The sequence below is a fragment of the Colobus angolensis genome, unplaced genomic scaffold (genome assembly GCF_000951035.1).
Source record: "Colobus angolensis palliatus isolate OR3802 unplaced genomic scaffold, Cang.pa_1.0 Scaffold367, whole genome shotgun sequence".
Lineage (NCBI taxonomy): Eukaryota > Metazoa > Chordata > Mammalia > Primates > Cercopithecidae > Colobus > Colobus angolensis.
Window position 1 is genome coordinate 106,122 of NW_012117010.1, and position 17,152 is coordinate 123,273.

A 17,152-nucleotide genomic window follows, 5' to 3' on the forward strand; every position below is an offset into this window, starting at 1 on the left:
TTTAGACTCTCCTTTGAAGATTTGAAGCCAAGCCTTTACTTCTCTCTAGCTGTGAAAGTCCAGATGATATCTTCTTCCATTTAGATGGCTGTTTGATCTGTTACTACATTCAAAATCTGTTGTTTAGTGTAGCTGCTTTCTTCAATGATCTTAGCTAGATATTCTGGATAAATTGCTGCAGCTACTTCATCAGCACTTGCTGCTTCACCCAGCACTTTTATGTTACACAGGTAGTTCTTCCTTAAGCCTCATGAACCAAACTCTGCTAGCTTCAACTTTTCTTCTGCAGCTTTTTCCCCTCTTCCAACCTTCATAGAAGAGAATAGAATTAGGGCCTTGCTCTGGATTAGGCTTTGGCTTAAGAGGATGTTGTAGCTGGTTTGATCTTCTTTCCAGACCACAAAAAACTATTTCTGTATCAGCAACAAGACTGCTTCACTTTCATATCATTCCTATGTTCGCTGGAGTAGCATATTTAACTTCCTTCAAGAACTTTTCATTTTCATTCAAAACATGGTTGTTTGGCACAAGAGCCATAGCTTTCAGCCTGTCTCAGCTTTTGACATGCTTTCGTCACAGAGTTTAATCATTTCTACCTTTGATTTAAAGCGAGAGATGATTTCACTGAATCGGTTAGGGTTTTTAATTGACCTAACTTTAATATTGTTCTGTCTCAGGGAATAGTGAGGCCTGAGGAGAGGGAGAAGATGGGGCAATGGCTAGTTGGCGGAGCAGTCAGAACACATGGAACATTTGTCAGTTAAGTTCATTGTCCTATATAGGTGAGGTTCATGGCGCTTCAAAACAACCACAATAGAAGCATAAAAAATTACTGACAACAGATCTCCATAATAGATAATGGTAGTGAAAATGCTTGAAATATTTTAAGAATTACCAAAATGTGACACAGAGACACGAAGTTAGCACATGTGGTTGAAAAATGGCACTTGCTCACTGCAGGGTTGTCACAGACTTTCAACTTGTAAAAAAAAAAATACACTATCTGCAAAGCACAGTAAAACAATGTATGCCTGTGTACACACACGCACAAGCTAATAGAAACTAATAGAAGTAAAACCAGGGAAGTCTGAGTAAGATCAATGGGTTGTATAAATGTCAGCATCCTCCTTGTGATGTTATACCATGTTTTGCAAAATGTTACCGTTTGGGGGAACTGGACAAAGGATACAAAGTTTTGTAAAATGTTGCTGTTTGGGGAAACTGGATAAAGGATACAAATAATCGCTCTGTTATTTCTTGCAACTATATGTTAGTATATAATTATTGCAGTAAAAACTTTATTTTTTTAATAAAAAACTAAGAACAAAAATTAAATCCAAGCCTGTTCTTTTCACAAGATTTAAATTTGCTCATTTTATTTTCCATTCAGAATTATGGCCAGCCACAATGGAGATTGTGCAGTTCAGTAACGTGATAACACTAATATCATCTAGTAAAGAAATATCAACAGTATATAGTTGTAATGTGTTTTAGTATTAACTCCCCTATTATTATGAAATCTTAAGGGAGAATTAAAGTTCAGATACCCTTGCATTTCAAAAACTTTAAAGTTGTAAGATATTGAAGTAAAAAATAAAATTATCTTCTCATGAGTTCATTTTTTTTTAATTAAAGTTTAAAATTAGTGTTCCTCAACTTGTGTTGTTCAGTTTCACTTTGATGTTTGAGTTTTTTCAGTAGATGAAACCTGAGCTCCCTGTCTCTGGAAAGAGTGTAGTTCTTTCAGGACTTTCAGTGTAACCTCAGGCTCTGTTGTATTGAATTTTTAAAGAGATTCCAGCTATCTATATGGAACAGAAGATTATCGAAGCATAGGCCCTATCCTAAAAAAAAAAAAAAAAAAAAAATCCAATTACTATCTCTTGGAAAGGTTACCCTAGGAATCACCATGTTCCCAGAATCTAATACTTGGTTTGCCAAAGACCATAGCAGGAACCAGTAGTATCAACTTGAAGTAGACAGAGTTTGTCTTTCCATTATTTCAGTCATTTAATGCCGCATGTCCTGAGCCCACAACCTATGAAATTAAACTCAGAAATCTTTATCACATGCTTCCGTCTTAAAATAAAACATCAGGAGTAGCATTCCTTTCCTGATACCTAACATTCCTTTTGGAGGAAAGTTATGTGTAAAATTCTAGATGAATGCATATGGCTTTTGTCTTTCAGTAGGCAAGAAGAATGGAGAACTGCAAAGGGAGAAGAAGAAATAAAGACTTACAGGTCAGAGGAGAAAAGAAAACACTTAACTGTTCCAAAAGAGAATAAAATACCCACTGTCTCAAAGGTACATGTTAATTATTTTGATGTTTAATATTTGCTTCTTAAGTATTGTGACCATTTTAAGGCTCCATTTTGTAATTTAAAATGTTAATATTATAAACAGGTTAATTAATGATTAAAAATTAACATAGTAATTCTTGGTTATCTCTGGATTGTCTATTGTTTACTATTTAAAAATTTTAATTCCATTTCTGCTTTCTAGCATACCCTTTCCCAAAGTGCCAATTCTTATATACTCATGAAATTCTAATAAATTACACTAAAGCCTCATCAAGAGCTTTCTTTAGCTCTTCATAATCTTGTGTGCCATCTTTGTACAGTCTAAAAATAGCGTTTTGTTATGTTTTTCTGTGTTCTTGTGGTGTCTTGGCATCTATTCATTCTAGATAATGAAGTCAGCTAATGCTGCTATAGATAATATTTCTCATTTTCTCCATTAAGAGATGTAGATTGTCCCTAATAGTTTTGCCTTATTGGCTTTTCTGTCATCCTACTCTGGAAAAATTTTTGCACCCGGTAGATTTCAGCTGGTCATGGCCTAATTGGAGAGAGAGATGTACTTCCCTGAGTGTGAAGGAATCACAAGTATCCCTTTTTCCTTTCTTTCTTTTTTTCTTTTTTTTTTATTTTGGAGAAAAACATCTTAGCTTGAAAGCTTCAGAGCCTTAGAGTGTGAAATTGAGGAAGCCTATGTGAAACTTCTTTTTAGGTCCAAGTCACTATCTAAAGCAATTATTGAAACAAAGGGAAAATAAATAACCGTCCTTCTTCACCAGCTTCGTGTTCCTTCCTTTTTTCATTTGAGTTTTTTAAGCCTCCTAAATCAGTCTTCTTTTCTAGAATTCACTTTTCTGTTTTATTACTCATCTTTTCAAAATACTCAAGTAGTCCTTTTTTCTTTACTAAGTGTATCATACCCTGGGATCAGTAGGACCTCACAGTGCTAGAATTCCTGTTGGTATAATAAAGGAAAATTTCTTTCTGAAATAATCTTGTTTTTTGGTTGGTTGATTGGCTTTTTCATGATAGGTAGAAAGCATACCCTTTTTGCATCCTTTGCTGAGATAAACTTACATAATGGTGATGAGAGTTTGTATTGCTTGCTACTGCTTTTATGGATGGAATATGTTAATATCTATTAAAATCGAAAGATGTGCTTATCTCTTAATTCAATAGTACTTTGAAGACTTTTTAAGAAATCAAGGGAATGATATGTATGTGTATACATATATGTGTGTGCATGCACAATCGCATATTTTTAGTGTCTCTCATCACAAAAACTGGAATAACTTCAGTTATTATTTATGTGGTCAGCTGGCTATCATTTATTTTTCCCAAATTTAAATGGTAATATCCAATTTCAAGGATGTCTCATTGATTCTTTGTTTTTTTCCTAAGACAAGACACTGCATTTATTTCATGGATGTGGTTCTCTTTTTTGTTTGGTTGGTGGGGATATAGAGTCTCATTGTGTTACCCAAGCCGGAGTGCAATGGGACAGTCCTAACTGACTGCAGCCTTGGAGTGCCTCAAGTGATCCTCTTGCCTCATCATCCCAAATAGCTGGGACTATAGGTTTATACCACCGTGCCTGGCTAACTTTAAATTTTATTTTTTAACTTTGTAGAAACAGGGTCTTGCCATTGCCCTGGCTAGTCTTGAACTCCTGACCCCAAAGCACGATTCTCCCACATTGGCCTCCCAAAGTGCTGGGATTACAGGCATGAGCTACCATGGCTGGCCTTTGTATTCACTTCTGAGATAGCTTTATTAAGTTTTTCTGGTGTGTTTTAGGTATAAATTTTAATGTTTATTGAGTTGTCTTCATCACTGTGTTGGACTTTGTCAGTTTTTTAGTGCTTATTGGTTGTATTCTTATCTGCAGAAGACCTCACATTTATTCCAGCAGAAGAAAAACAACCCAGCCACATGGCGTCTTATTTTCACTGTGGCACAGTAGCTTTATGATCCCCATTTTGGTTTCCAATTTGCCTCTGCCTATTACATATGCCTCCCAGCCCATTATCCTTTTTCTTTTTTTTTTTTTTTATTTTTTTTTGAGACGGAGTCTCGCTCTGTCGTCCAGGTTGGAGTGCAGTGGCCGGATCTCAGCTCACGGCAAGCTCCACCTCCCGAGTTTACGCCATTCTCCTGCCTCAGCCTCCCAAGTAGCTGGGACTACCGGCGCCCGCCACCTCGCCCGGCTATTTTTTTAGTAGAGACGGGGTTTCACCGTGTTAGCCAGGATGGTCTCGATCTCCTGATCTCGTGATCCGCCCGTCTCAGCCTCCCAAAGTGCTGGGATTACAGGCTTGAGCCACCGCGCCCGGCCTATCCTTTTTCTTACATCATTTCTGTAGGTTTGCTACAGATACAGAAGAGTTCAGTGTTTGGTTTAGTCTTTTATCATTAATCTTTATGTCTGTCATTAATTAGAAAAAAGCGTTTTTATAACTAATCAATCAGCAAGTAAATTTCAACATAACCATGATAAGCCTTTGATTTAACTTGATGAATGTTAAAATATTTGAGTTGGTACTATAACCTCGTCCATTTAAGTGATATCTTAAATATGAACAAATGTTTTTATTGTATGTTAGGATAAATTGTCTCACTTTGTCGCCCAGGCTGTAGTGCAGTGGTGCAATTATCCCTCACTACAGCCTTGAACTCCTAGACTCAAGCAGTCTTCCTGAATAGCTGCGACTACAGGCATGCGCCACCATGCCCAGCTTGAATTTTTTTGATTAAAAAATTTAACTTTTAAACTAAAAATCCTGCTCTTTAAACATATTGTGAATAAATTTAATTTACTTTTTTCTAGAATCATGCTCATGAGCATTTCCTGGATCTTGGAGAATCCAAAAAGCAACAGGCAAATCAACACAATTATCGTACGAGATCTGCATTGGAAGAGACTCCTAGACCCTCAGAAGAGATAGAAAATGGCACTAGTTCTTCAGATGTAAGATATCAGCACATTCATAAATTAGATGTCATTTTTACTTATTTTTTTAAATATGAGTTTCATTCTTTGCATTTATTGATATGTTTGTGGATGTATTTTAAATAAGGCATTTTGGGGTATTATGATACAGCTTTTATTTTCTAAAAATCTATTTCTAGCCATGGCACACATATACATAATTTCAAATCCACAAAATAAACTCATGTGAATTAATTATTCTCATTTTATAGATAAGGATGCTGAGGCTCCAAGATATTTAGATTATACAATCACCTATTCAGAGGTAGAGCAGGGATTAAATGCAAGTTTGTTTTACTTTAAAGCCAAGCTTTTTAAGTGGTACTGTGAAGCTGTAGTATAGTGTAAGTATAACAGCAAATCAGTAAGTATTTGGCAGTCTTTGTTAGTTTTTAATCTCTGTACCAGTTTATAGCTTTCTCAGTGTAATTTTTAAGTATTCTTCATGCGTCATTATTTCAGTAAATATTACTGTCCTTACTAAATTATGTATTGTTTCAGTGAAGGCAATCAGTTTGTAGTCATAAACCAATCTTATTAAGCAGTTAAACCAAGTCCGTTCCTCTTTTCTTCTCAGCCCTCCCCATCACCTTCCTTCTTTACAGGTTAGAGATGTAATCATTTTAGATATTGACTACTATACACTTTTGAAGCCATGTTGTGCTTTGAAATGCTAGGCGTTTATGAGAATTATCTAAATATATTCTCTTTGGCCAGGGCAACATTAACTCAAACTGAGAGTATTCTAACCACAATTTAAGTTAGTCTCCAATGGCTTTGGATCGTCATATGGCCAGGTCAAAATGATATATTCATTCTGGCAAAAAAAGAGAAATATACTGATTATATAAACTTGATTCATGGTAATTTGGATAGACATACAAAACATAAAATACATGTGGGCTAATTATCTTACAAAATGTCTCTTTATTTTTGAAAGAGTTTCCTCTAAATATTGTTTCTATATAATATTTAAAATATTCTGTTTATTAGAAACTTAAGAACTGTATTTCCAGAAACACATCTGTATAAGTCCTTCAAGTGTCTTCAAAACTAATTTATTTATGCTTTAACATCCTTTTAGAAATTTAGAATATATTTCTAGAGGAGCCCATTAAGAACAAAGTATCACTTTGGGCACAGTATACTAATTAATTGGAAAGAACTCTGGTTTTTTCGTTGAAATGTTTTGTACTTTAGTATTTCATATTTGGAATGTAGGAATAATTCTGTTTATTTTTTCCCCCCTTTAAGGAAGTAACACAGGAAATGTGGGAAAAGTCGTATCACTTGCTTAGATTTATTTGTTATATCGAGCAGTGATTAAATTTGTTAATAAAATATGCTTTCTGTTAATAAAATATGCAAATGTGATTTTTTTCATTTTTGCTTAGTTTTCATAACTATGGAATAGACATATAATTCACATTCTTCATTAAAACATCAAAATAGGAAAACTTTTGTCCCAAATATATTATTTTATTTAAATATTAAAATAATCCACCCTATTGTCCTCTTTAAAAGTTATCTGAATATGCCCAGCAAGTAAGTAACACCATTCTTGCGGAATGTTGTCCAAGGTTTGGACTGAAGTGACCTGGGCTTAAATCAAGTTTTTTTGCTTACTAGTTGTGCCGCCTTGGGCAAAGTTCTCAACTTTTTAAAGCTTTAGTTTGTTTTATTTAAATAACTTTCTCTATCACCAGTAGTGCATTGTCAAGCCCAAATGGGGTGATACATACAAAGTGCTTAGAATAGTTTGTAACATACAGTAAAAGCTTAATAAATATGAGGTGTTATTGTTACTGGAGCATGAAGTTTATTTCAGCGAGGAAAACATGCAATATTTTTGCCATCAAAAAATCCAACTTTATGAAGAAAATGCTCTCACAGATAATATTCTTTGTTGACTCATGAATATTTACTAAAGAGAAACAGAGTGTTTGAGTATTTTTTAGTCCTTTACCATTTGGATAAAATAAGACCAGAAGTGGAACATCCTTTTGTATATGGGAAAGCTGTTTTAATAAGTAAAACATAGATGTGCCTATAATAAATAAACACAAATGTACCTTCTCAAAGCACCTATAGAAAAGAAAGCTTTGTATTTTGAAAAGGCTCAAGAAGTAATAATTTCAAATGTAAATATGGAATTTGCTATAATTTTATCTAGAAGATACGTTGTGAGGCTTTTAAAATGGTAATCTGTAGGATTGCTCTGAATCTAATATTAGTAAGTATTATGTCTTTACATATATTTAAGTATTCTCATTTATTTGTAGAAAAAAAGGTAAAAGCTGTATTTTGCGACTAATTTTTTAAAGAGAAGCAGCTAACTCTTTTATTATTTTATTATTATTAGTTATTTTTGAGACAGTCTCTTTCTGGAGTGTAGCAGTTCAAACTCAGCTCACGGCAACCTCCGCCTCCTGGGTTCAGGTGATTCCGTGCCTCAGTCTCCCAAGTAGCTGGGATTACAGGCATCTGCCATCATTCTCAGCTAATTTTTTTTTGTATTTTAGTACAGACAGGGTGTCGCCACGTTGGCCAGGCTGATCTCGAACCCCTGACCTTAAGTGATCTGCCCACCTCAACCTCTCAAAGTGTTGGGATTACAGGCATGAGCCACGACACCCTTTGCAACTAATTTAAATCAAATTTTAAATATCCCAATATGACTGATATTATAAGATATCACTGATATTTTCTGTAATCATAAAATGTTATTTTATAAAATTATGCAATAAGACATGTATTCAACATATCTTAGGAAGGTGAAGTAGTTGCTGTCAGTGGTGGAACATCTGAAGAAGAAGAGAGAGCATGGCACAGTGATGGCAGTTCTAGGTAAATGAATGATTTTTATTTCTCCAAATGTTATATAAAATCTTTAGAAAGGTGATTTTTTTTTTTTTTAAACCAGCAACACGTTTCAAGTTCTTCAGAGAGTTTTTGAAGTTATATGAAATGTAGATTTTCTGATATATGTTCTCTATAGAAAATAATTTTTTGGTGATTACAACTGGATCTGCAAAATGATGCTTTTAACTTTATCTTCTTATTTAGTATTGTTTCTTATGAATACTGTTATAATGTTGAATTGCAAACCAGTTTCATTACTGGTTTTGAAAAGTGTGAAGTTAAGGAAGTAATGCAAGCCTCCTGAGTTAACTATCTTACGTAGTGGAATTTATGGAATACTAATGATAAGAGGAATAAGCTCTCTTTTTCTTGTTATCCCTACCTTATTTGACCAGGCCAGCGAGGATTCCAACTCCTTATACTGGCGATTCACATTGTTGCAGGGCTTATGACCTTGGCTAACTTTTCAAGGTCTCAGTAGCAAGAAGAGAGTATAGCCTTTGGGGATGGCAATTATGATTAGCTGCTAAACTTATCCCCCACCTTAGTGGCTCTTAAAATAGAAGAGACAAAGTATGAAGTAGAGGCTATACGAGTTCCTCAGTTCTACAATCAAGGGCTCTCCTATTCTCACAGTAGTGATTTCTGGTAATGATGTGCAAATGTGTGTGGTTATATCTAGTAGTTTTCTGTATTCAGAACAGGTCAGTGAAGGAAACATTGAAGTTCTTTTGGCTCAACAGTGGAATCAGAGTATTTCAAATCCTGAGATGACATAGGGATTCCTGTATTAAAAGAGTAGTGGTGGTTTTAGCAGTTGAGGACAGTTGTAAAGAATGCTGGGCTCTGGAGTTTGTAATTATGTTTATGCTGACAGCAGAAGATCTTCTGTAACAGCCAAGTACTCCAGAGGGTGATAACTGTGTGATTTGGCAGGTACCATTTACAGTGGCCTTGGCTGGAGCTAGTATAAATAAAATGCTCATAAGTTGAAGACAACCTGTTTTAGAATAGCATATCTGAAAATAGTTTAAGTTCTTAAAAATCATTTTAAATTTCATAGTGAAATGACTAAATCATGCTAGAAAACATCTGAATTATTTGATTCTTATCTGGGATGATTAGAGTAATCAGAGATTTAGGTACGTGCTTATAAAGAACATTTGGACAGTGGAGAGGGGTAGTGGGGAGGGTTAGTGACGATGGAATAAAGCTCTAGTAAAATCTGCTTTTTACGCGTTAATGTTAACAGCAGTATTTTTAGAGGCATGAGGTTATACATCATTAAATCTAGGCAAGCTAATTATTGCTTTTAACATAGTATAACTTAGATTCCTTTAAGACATTTATGTTCATAAAATTGTCAAAATAAGTAAATATGCTCACATACTAAAATTACTATAGAAGATGATACAACTAGATTATTTTACAACGTGATTGGTTTAGTAAATCGTTTGTCAATGAAGGTAAACTAAAAAGAAATGACAAACATGATTGGAAGCAGTATACAAAATATAGTAAGGCCTGTATTTTTCTGAATCATGGCATGCTTTGAAGCATAAGATACACCTAAGGTGTAGATAGGTAGAATAATTTTATCTAAATGAAATGTCATTACTTTACATGCAGAGTAAAGTTTGCAAATACAGTCTTTCCCCTGGGCAGGAACACTTCTGACTGTGCCAGTTCAATATCCAGCTACCTTGAGAGCACTAGTACTGGACCATAAGAGTTCCCCCTGTCTGGAACTCCCACTTCCTCTTAAAAAAGGAATCCCCATATCTCCTCAATGTTGACATCTTCTGTGCTCTCCAGGGTTATCTTTTTGCTGTCACTAGAACTGAGAAAAGTGACCCCCTCTTCCTTATTTTTATATACCCACAGAATTTGTAACATATGCAACACTCAGAAGTCAGTATTTTTCTTAAAATCTTGGAAGGTACTTAAATTTGTTTTTTCACTTAAAGTTGTGTCTTTATGTATCTTCAGGTTTTGGGGGAGGTTTTTTTCTTTTGCAATATTTAAGTAAAGCCTGTAGAATTTTAAGAAACTTTTGAAGATGAGTTGAAAATTAGGGAAGTATTTTTTTGTTAAAAGTATTTGTTCTGTCATTTCTCTTTATTATAATCTTTCTTTTCATTTTTATAAAACAAGTCTTAAAATTTTATCTTGTGTGTTACCTAAAAATCCCTTCTGTCCTTCTAGTGACTACTCCAGTGATTACTCTGACTGGACAGCAGATGCAGGAATTAATCTGCAGCCACCAAAGAAAGTTCCTAAGAATAAAACCAAGAAAGCAGAAAGCAGTTCAGATGAAGAAGAAGAATCTGAAAAACAGAAGCAAAAACAGATTAAAAAGGAAAAGAAAAAAGTAAATGAAGAAAAAGATGGACCAATATCACCAAAGAAAAAGAAGCCCAAAGAAAGAAAACAAAAGGTTTGGTTTTTAAAATTACAAATTTAGTGTTTTCTAGGGAAACAGTTTAAAGCACACATGTTGAAGTACAATACAATTGATCACAAACATTGTTGAAGTGTATCAGCAAATAATAATAGAAAAAACTCAGAAGTTCATAGTAGTAAAAAAGTATACCTAAATATGTTTAGTTTATTCGAGTTTTTAGATATTTAGCATGTAAAAGTATTTACTTACAAAATTGCCATATTCTAAATATTGAAATTTAATCTTAAAAAGATCAGATTTTTCTTGACAGTCTGGTGGAATTTATTTATGTGAAATACATAATAATACAAAACATATAGTATATTAGTCTATGAATTGCCTTTATGTTTAACCATCCTTATTAATTGTTATTGCTGAAAATAAACAAAGTCTTTGAGGAACATCACATAGAGTAGAAATGACACAACTTGTCACAATTGATCCCAAGGCAAATATGAAGCTAAAGTGGGGTAAGATGGGCTTGTAACATTCCTTCATTAATCTAAAGTGTGTGAGCCATAAGTTTTCAGTCCTTTGGTCAGTAGCAGTATTGATTTGATTACCACAGTTAAGTCTGGACAATTTGAGAGAAAACAGAGAATGTAAGAAATATTATAGGAAGAATATCTGTCAGCTCGTATGGAGTTGAAATTCTTTAACATAGGAATGAAAGTGAGAGCTGTTTAATTTTTGTTCTCAAGTAAATACAACACAAAGGGCATGTTTTCTGCTTCCCTAAAGACTGTAAATGGGAAGCAGTATTTGATTAAAAGGAAGATTTGTTTGTAACCTCTGCCATTTAAGTATAAGTTGTCATTTGTAGAATTAAATAGTGGGAGACCGTAGGGTCTTTATTCCCACAGAGCTTTCAAAATGTATAAGAATATAATATATCTGTTTTGTTTTAAGTGTTTATTTTATCTACATTTGTTGAGTTCTTGTTTCAGCTTTATAATTATGAGTTACGTTAATTTGGATTCCACAGCTGCTATTTTTCTTGTTGCCTCTTTTGCTTTTGTTTGGGGAAACTTTACCAAAGAGAATGCCACACAGTTACCCACAGTTTTTCTTTTCTACCTTGTCAGTGATGATAAATGTAATCTGATTTGTTATTTTATATATGTAGTAGACAGATTGGTTAAAGAAAACTGATTTAGCCAGGTGTCTGGCTAATAAGGTAAATATTCTTTTTCATCTCAGGACAGTTTTGGTGAACTTTTGAGGTTTGCGGTGATAAGTCACTGTGAGAACACTTCTTTCATCCCAAGAGTACAGTTTGCTTCATCTGGTCCCCTTAATTTGATAATTTTCCTCAAACTAATACCATGGGCTTCTTCATGCACTGGCACATGTAGATCTGTTGTTAACATTTGGCATATTTTAATTTCACTGTGTTGTTGTGACAAAGTATTGTGATGGGATGACTCTGCCAATAGAATTATGTGGGTCACTTTAAATATGGTAAGGTTAGGATGCTGGAGGGTATTCCCTTTAGTTTAAATTTTGTTCACATGCCTATCAGTGATGTAACAGTAGATGGACTTGTTCTTATTCCCTAGTCCTCTAGTTATCTTGAATAAACATACAAGTATTTCCCTTCTTAAACAGGGTCTTCTTATGTTGGGATTTCAGATGAGATTTCCTAGAGGAAATACGATTTGAACTGTGCCTAGAAGCATTCCCATGGTTGGAAAGGAAAGAAATTATTTATGCTTTCCATATTTTAAAAAAAACTTCAAATCATGGAGCTGGAAATCTTAATACTCAATGCATTCTTAACCCCTTAATGGTTGTAATTAATAAGTGACAGAAATCTTCCTCATCCAAACATTCTAAGTTCCTCAGGAATTATTGGGCTGTAAGATTTGTCCATAATGATTTTTGGTGATGCCAAAGTCTTTCAGTCATACATACGATTATTCTTATTTAATATACAACTTACCTGTCTTGGTGTAAAAGTTGTTAGCTTCCTCATTGAACATAGATAATTCCTTATAGGGAGAAATACTTGCTTAGCAATTAATAGTCCATATTGAGGCTAGAATTATGATTTTCAAACTTTCTGTCTTTTCCTTTTTATTAGTCAAAGGAAACCTTTTTCAAACAAACTTAGCTCCTCAGTATACAAAACTGATAAAATCAGAACTGCTCTGAATAAAACACAGTGGAAGTTCCTGGGTTGTGGGATCTCTCTGATATACTCAGTGCATAACATAATGGCTACTTTATTTGATAACTGTGCATATATCAAATTACTGTTTGGATATCAGTTTACTCCTTACATCTAACACCTACAAAACTTACTTACCAAGCTTTTTTCTCAAACCCGCTGTACCCCAGCCCTCTTTATCTCAGTAATGTGATGACTCTCTTAGTTGTTTATACCAGAAACCCTGGAGATATCTTTGATTCCTCTTTTTCTCTCATAGTCCACATCTAGTCCATCAGGGAATTAATTATCTAATGAATTATAAACATATTCAGCACTTTACTGTTTTTCACCACTCCACTGCTATCACATTGGTGTGAATCACCCTGAACTCTCATTTATATTACGGTGGTAGCATCCTATGTGTCTTCCTGCTTCTCCCTTTTTCTTCCTAGGGTCTATTCTTTAAAGCATAGCTTGACAGATTTTTTTCTACAGAAGGCCAGCTACTCTGCCATAATAGCATTTATAGATAATACACAAATGGGTATGGCTGTGTTCCAATAAAAATTTATGAAAATTGTGGCAGGCTGGACTTGCCCTAAGGGTCGTGATTTGCCAATCCTTGTTCTGATGCATCCAGAGTGATCCTTTTAAAATATAAGTGAGATCGTACTATGCTTCTACCTAAAATTCTGTAATGAACCCATCTCACGTATAGTAAATATCAAAGACCTTCACCCTAACTCTTCAGGGTAGTGCTCTTGATGTGTTTGACTGAGAAACAGTATGGTGTGGCTAATAGGAAAAAGAGGAAAATGATAACTACTGCAGTTGGGAAGCAGTAGTAGTACCTATTGCAAGTAGTGTTCTCTGATATCATGTTATGGCATTACTTCTTTTAGTAAACAAGTATTTTATAGTGATAATTACAGTACCTTGTTTTTAAAAAAACATGAGTAAAATGTAGCAGTCTTAGTGTACAATCATCTTTAATGTTTTACATGTGATTCACAAAAGACTTTAATCAGTTGCATAACATTTTTTTACTTATAAAAATACTAGGTTTCAAATATTCTTACAAAGTTCATTTTTTTCTTAGTCTAAGGTAACAACATCAAGACCATTGTGGCCACTTGTGGGTGACCAGCAAAGTTAAGGAACTTTCTCAGAGGCATAGTTTCTCATGCTGTGTAGAAGTATAACATCCAGCTTATGGAAACAATTAGCCTTCTACATCTTGCACTACTCAGCTCCTATGAGAATACCTTATTTAGTTCTAACTTACTATAACTAGGATTAAAAAAAAAAAAAAAAACTCTAGGGTATCTTAGTTTGTTATATGGAATGTTTATAAAATTGATAGCATTTTGAAAGGAAAGGAGAATACACAGAGCTTGTACTTTGGGGTTTGTGGGGATATCTTGTTACCTTGTTGTGAGTGTTGGCTGTGGATTTTTGGGTTTTGCTTTTAGTTAGTTCTCTTTGTAGACAGTGATTTGGAGAGATTGAATAACTCTGTTGCCACTGCTGCCATTTTTTTCCAGGGTAAGTGTTTTGTTGCTTAAAGGATCATCATCTCTCAGTAGTCGTGGAATATTGGTCCCAGGACCCCGTAGATAACAAAATCCAGGGATATTCAAGTCTCTTATAAAAAATGGCATAGTATTTGCATGTGACCTACACACAGTCTCCTATATATACTTTAAATCATCTCTAGATTATTTTTAATACCTAATACAGTGCCTACACATCATTTTATTTGTGTGGATTCAACATAGTATTCAGAATGTAGCAAATTCAATTTTTGCCTATTGGAACTTTGTGGAATTTTTTTCCCAAATATTTTCAGTCAAGGTTGGTTGAATGCATGGATGCGGAACCCTTGGATACACAGGGCCAACTGTATATACTATTGTACAATGGTGCCCTTCCCCTTTTATTCAATTATCTTTATAGTTATTTTAAAGAGTAGATTGGTGGATTAATGCTTTTCTGATGATTACTTAACAATATTCTAAATTTTGTCAGAGATTGGCTGTGGGAGAACTAACTGAAAATGGTTTAACATTAGAAGAATGGTTGCCTTCAACATGGATTACAGATACTATTCCCCGGAGATGTCCATTTGTGCCACAGATGGGCGATGAGGTACTTCAAAAGTTTTAAATTATCCTTTTTTCCTCACATAGTTTTAAACATTTTTAAGAGCTCTTGAAATAGACTTCTAGAAAACTGAATCAGTTTCATAAAGTATCTCATTCTAGATGTTTGTACCTATGTATGGAGAAAGTACAATTAGGAGGGAAAATCTAATGATAATCCTCTTTGAAGCTGCTGTAAATCTAAATATTATAAGAATGAAAATTTAGTGTCTTAATGTTATGTTTTAATAAGAGGAGTTTTATTGTCAGCTTTATCTTTTTAAATTAAAATATATTCATTTATCTTACTTAAGGCTGAATGTATAACATATTAAAGGAAAAATTAAATTTAGCACCTTATTTTCATTTAATTTTATTTCAAAAAGTGTTGTTTTGTTTACCCACAATGTTCATAGTTTATTAGATCTTTAAAAAATCTTTAATCTTAGAATAAGAAATACTATTTAATTTTTAAGAAACTGAGGATGAGGCCATTGTTTTAGAATATGTACTTGTGAATTTAGAATGAAAATGTAAGAACTGGTCTCAACATTTCTTACTCAAGGTTAATGTCTCCTTATTTTGTACACAAATTTTAATAGGCAGTGTTATCTGGTGTCCAACAGATTGACCATAAATAAATTGGGACTTAAAATAGAAGCTTCTTTAGCAGAGCACACTAATTAACAGTATAAGTGGTAATTGACCCTTCAAGAAAAGAAAGAAAACAAAAACTTTAATGCTAGAGTGATTCTAAAGAACACTCCGAATGAATTTATTTAGAAATCCTACTTGCCTCATAAGACTTGAAGAGCACAGAGCATTACCACATTGTTTTAGTATAGTACAGTGATAGATCTTAACATCCTGTAGTATTAAGATGTGAAATTATATTTTAATACATTATTTCAACGTGGCCAGAAAAGTTTGTAATTCCTTGTTGAATGATTTCCTTTCAAAGTGGTTAGGTTGTCTTTTTAACTGCTGGTGCTTGAAGGTGCTTGAAGGTCTTCATTATTCAGCACTATTCCATCATTTAAAGTTCCAGCCAACTGGAACAATAATGGTATTAATGAATAGAATGAAAGTATGGGATAGTGGCTATCCCAAAATGTTACTAAAAACTTAGCGTTTTTAAACACACTCTTCTACTAATGGGTGTCAGACTGCTGTGTTCAAGTACTAGTTCTCCAAGACAGTAGTCAGGAGTCACTTAAATTTGATCTTCATGAAATGGGGATAAATGTATGCCCTGCTGTCTTACCAGGATTTGTGTAAGGATGAAAATATATGTGAAAGTACATTTTTCATTTTAATGTTTTCTGCATATGTACAAACCACTTGCTAAAAATGTTAAGGACAGGGTTTCACCGTGTAAACATACAAAAATTAGCCGGGCGTGGTGACGGGCGCCTGCAGCCCCAGCTACTCGGGAGGCCGAGGCAGGAGAATGGTGTGAACCCAGGAGGCAGAGCTTGCAGTGAGCCGAGATCGTGCCACTTCACTCCAGCCTGGGGGACAGAGTGAGACTCCGTCTCAAAAAAAAAAAAATTAAGGACAAAAGTGGACAATAAACTTATTAGTTACTCAACTTTATTATGCAATATAGATTAACTTATTTCGAGTTTAAGAATAAAATGGTGAAACCAGAAAATAACTTTTCATCTTGACTTGTAAAGTAATGTTACTTGGAACACTTTGGTTATGATTTAGTGATGTTAAGACAACTTGAGATAAGGGAGGAGGGAGAAAATGTTATAATTTCTGTTAGCTCAAAAGGCATTAGATTTTCTCATTGCAATTTCAGCTGATACCCTGTATGTTGGATTAAAGGAAACACATCCAGGTTTTAATATGACTTTATTTTTTAGGTTTATTATTTCCGACAAGGACATGAAGCCTATGTTGAAATGGCCCGGAAAAATAAAATATATAGTATCAATCCCAAAAAACAACCATGGCATAAAATGGAACTACGGGTATGACATTGATTTATTATTTAATAGCCCCAAAAATACAATGATGGATTTTGGAGAAAATTGTATCAAAGATTACTATTAACACTATGAGAAACTGCATCATGAAGATACCTTGTTTAATTGAAGCAGTCCTAGAGAGTAGCAGGTGTTTGATTTTCATCCAGAGAAACACACGATTTGAGTGAATTTATATACTCCAATGCAGTTTATGGGTTGGGTACAAAATTTAGTTATAGTGAAAATTAGGGAATAAGTCTAAGGTAAGCTTTGTATTCATAAATTTGAT

General features: G+C 34.1%; 1 protein-coding gene across 1 annotated transcript in view; it reads left to right on the top strand.

Moving 5' to 3' along the window:
• The window catches only part of PHIP (pleckstrin homology domain interacting protein), a 132,178-nt gene that overhangs the window by 83,747 nt on the left and 31,279 nt on the right, over positions 1–17,152 (top strand). Inside the window, exons 17-22 of the mRNA XM_011953549.1 lie at positions 2,190–2,307; positions 5,128–5,268; positions 8,060–8,136; positions 10,357–10,588; positions 14,775–14,894; positions 16,759–16,866. Of these exons, the coding sequence (XP_011808939.1) occupies positions 2,190–2,307; positions 5,128–5,268; positions 8,060–8,136; positions 10,357–10,588; positions 14,775–14,894; positions 16,759–16,866 (796 nt within the window). The remainder of the gene's footprint in view (positions 1–2,189; positions 2,308–5,127; positions 5,269–8,059; positions 8,137–10,356; positions 10,589–14,774; positions 14,895–16,758; positions 16,867–17,152) is intronic.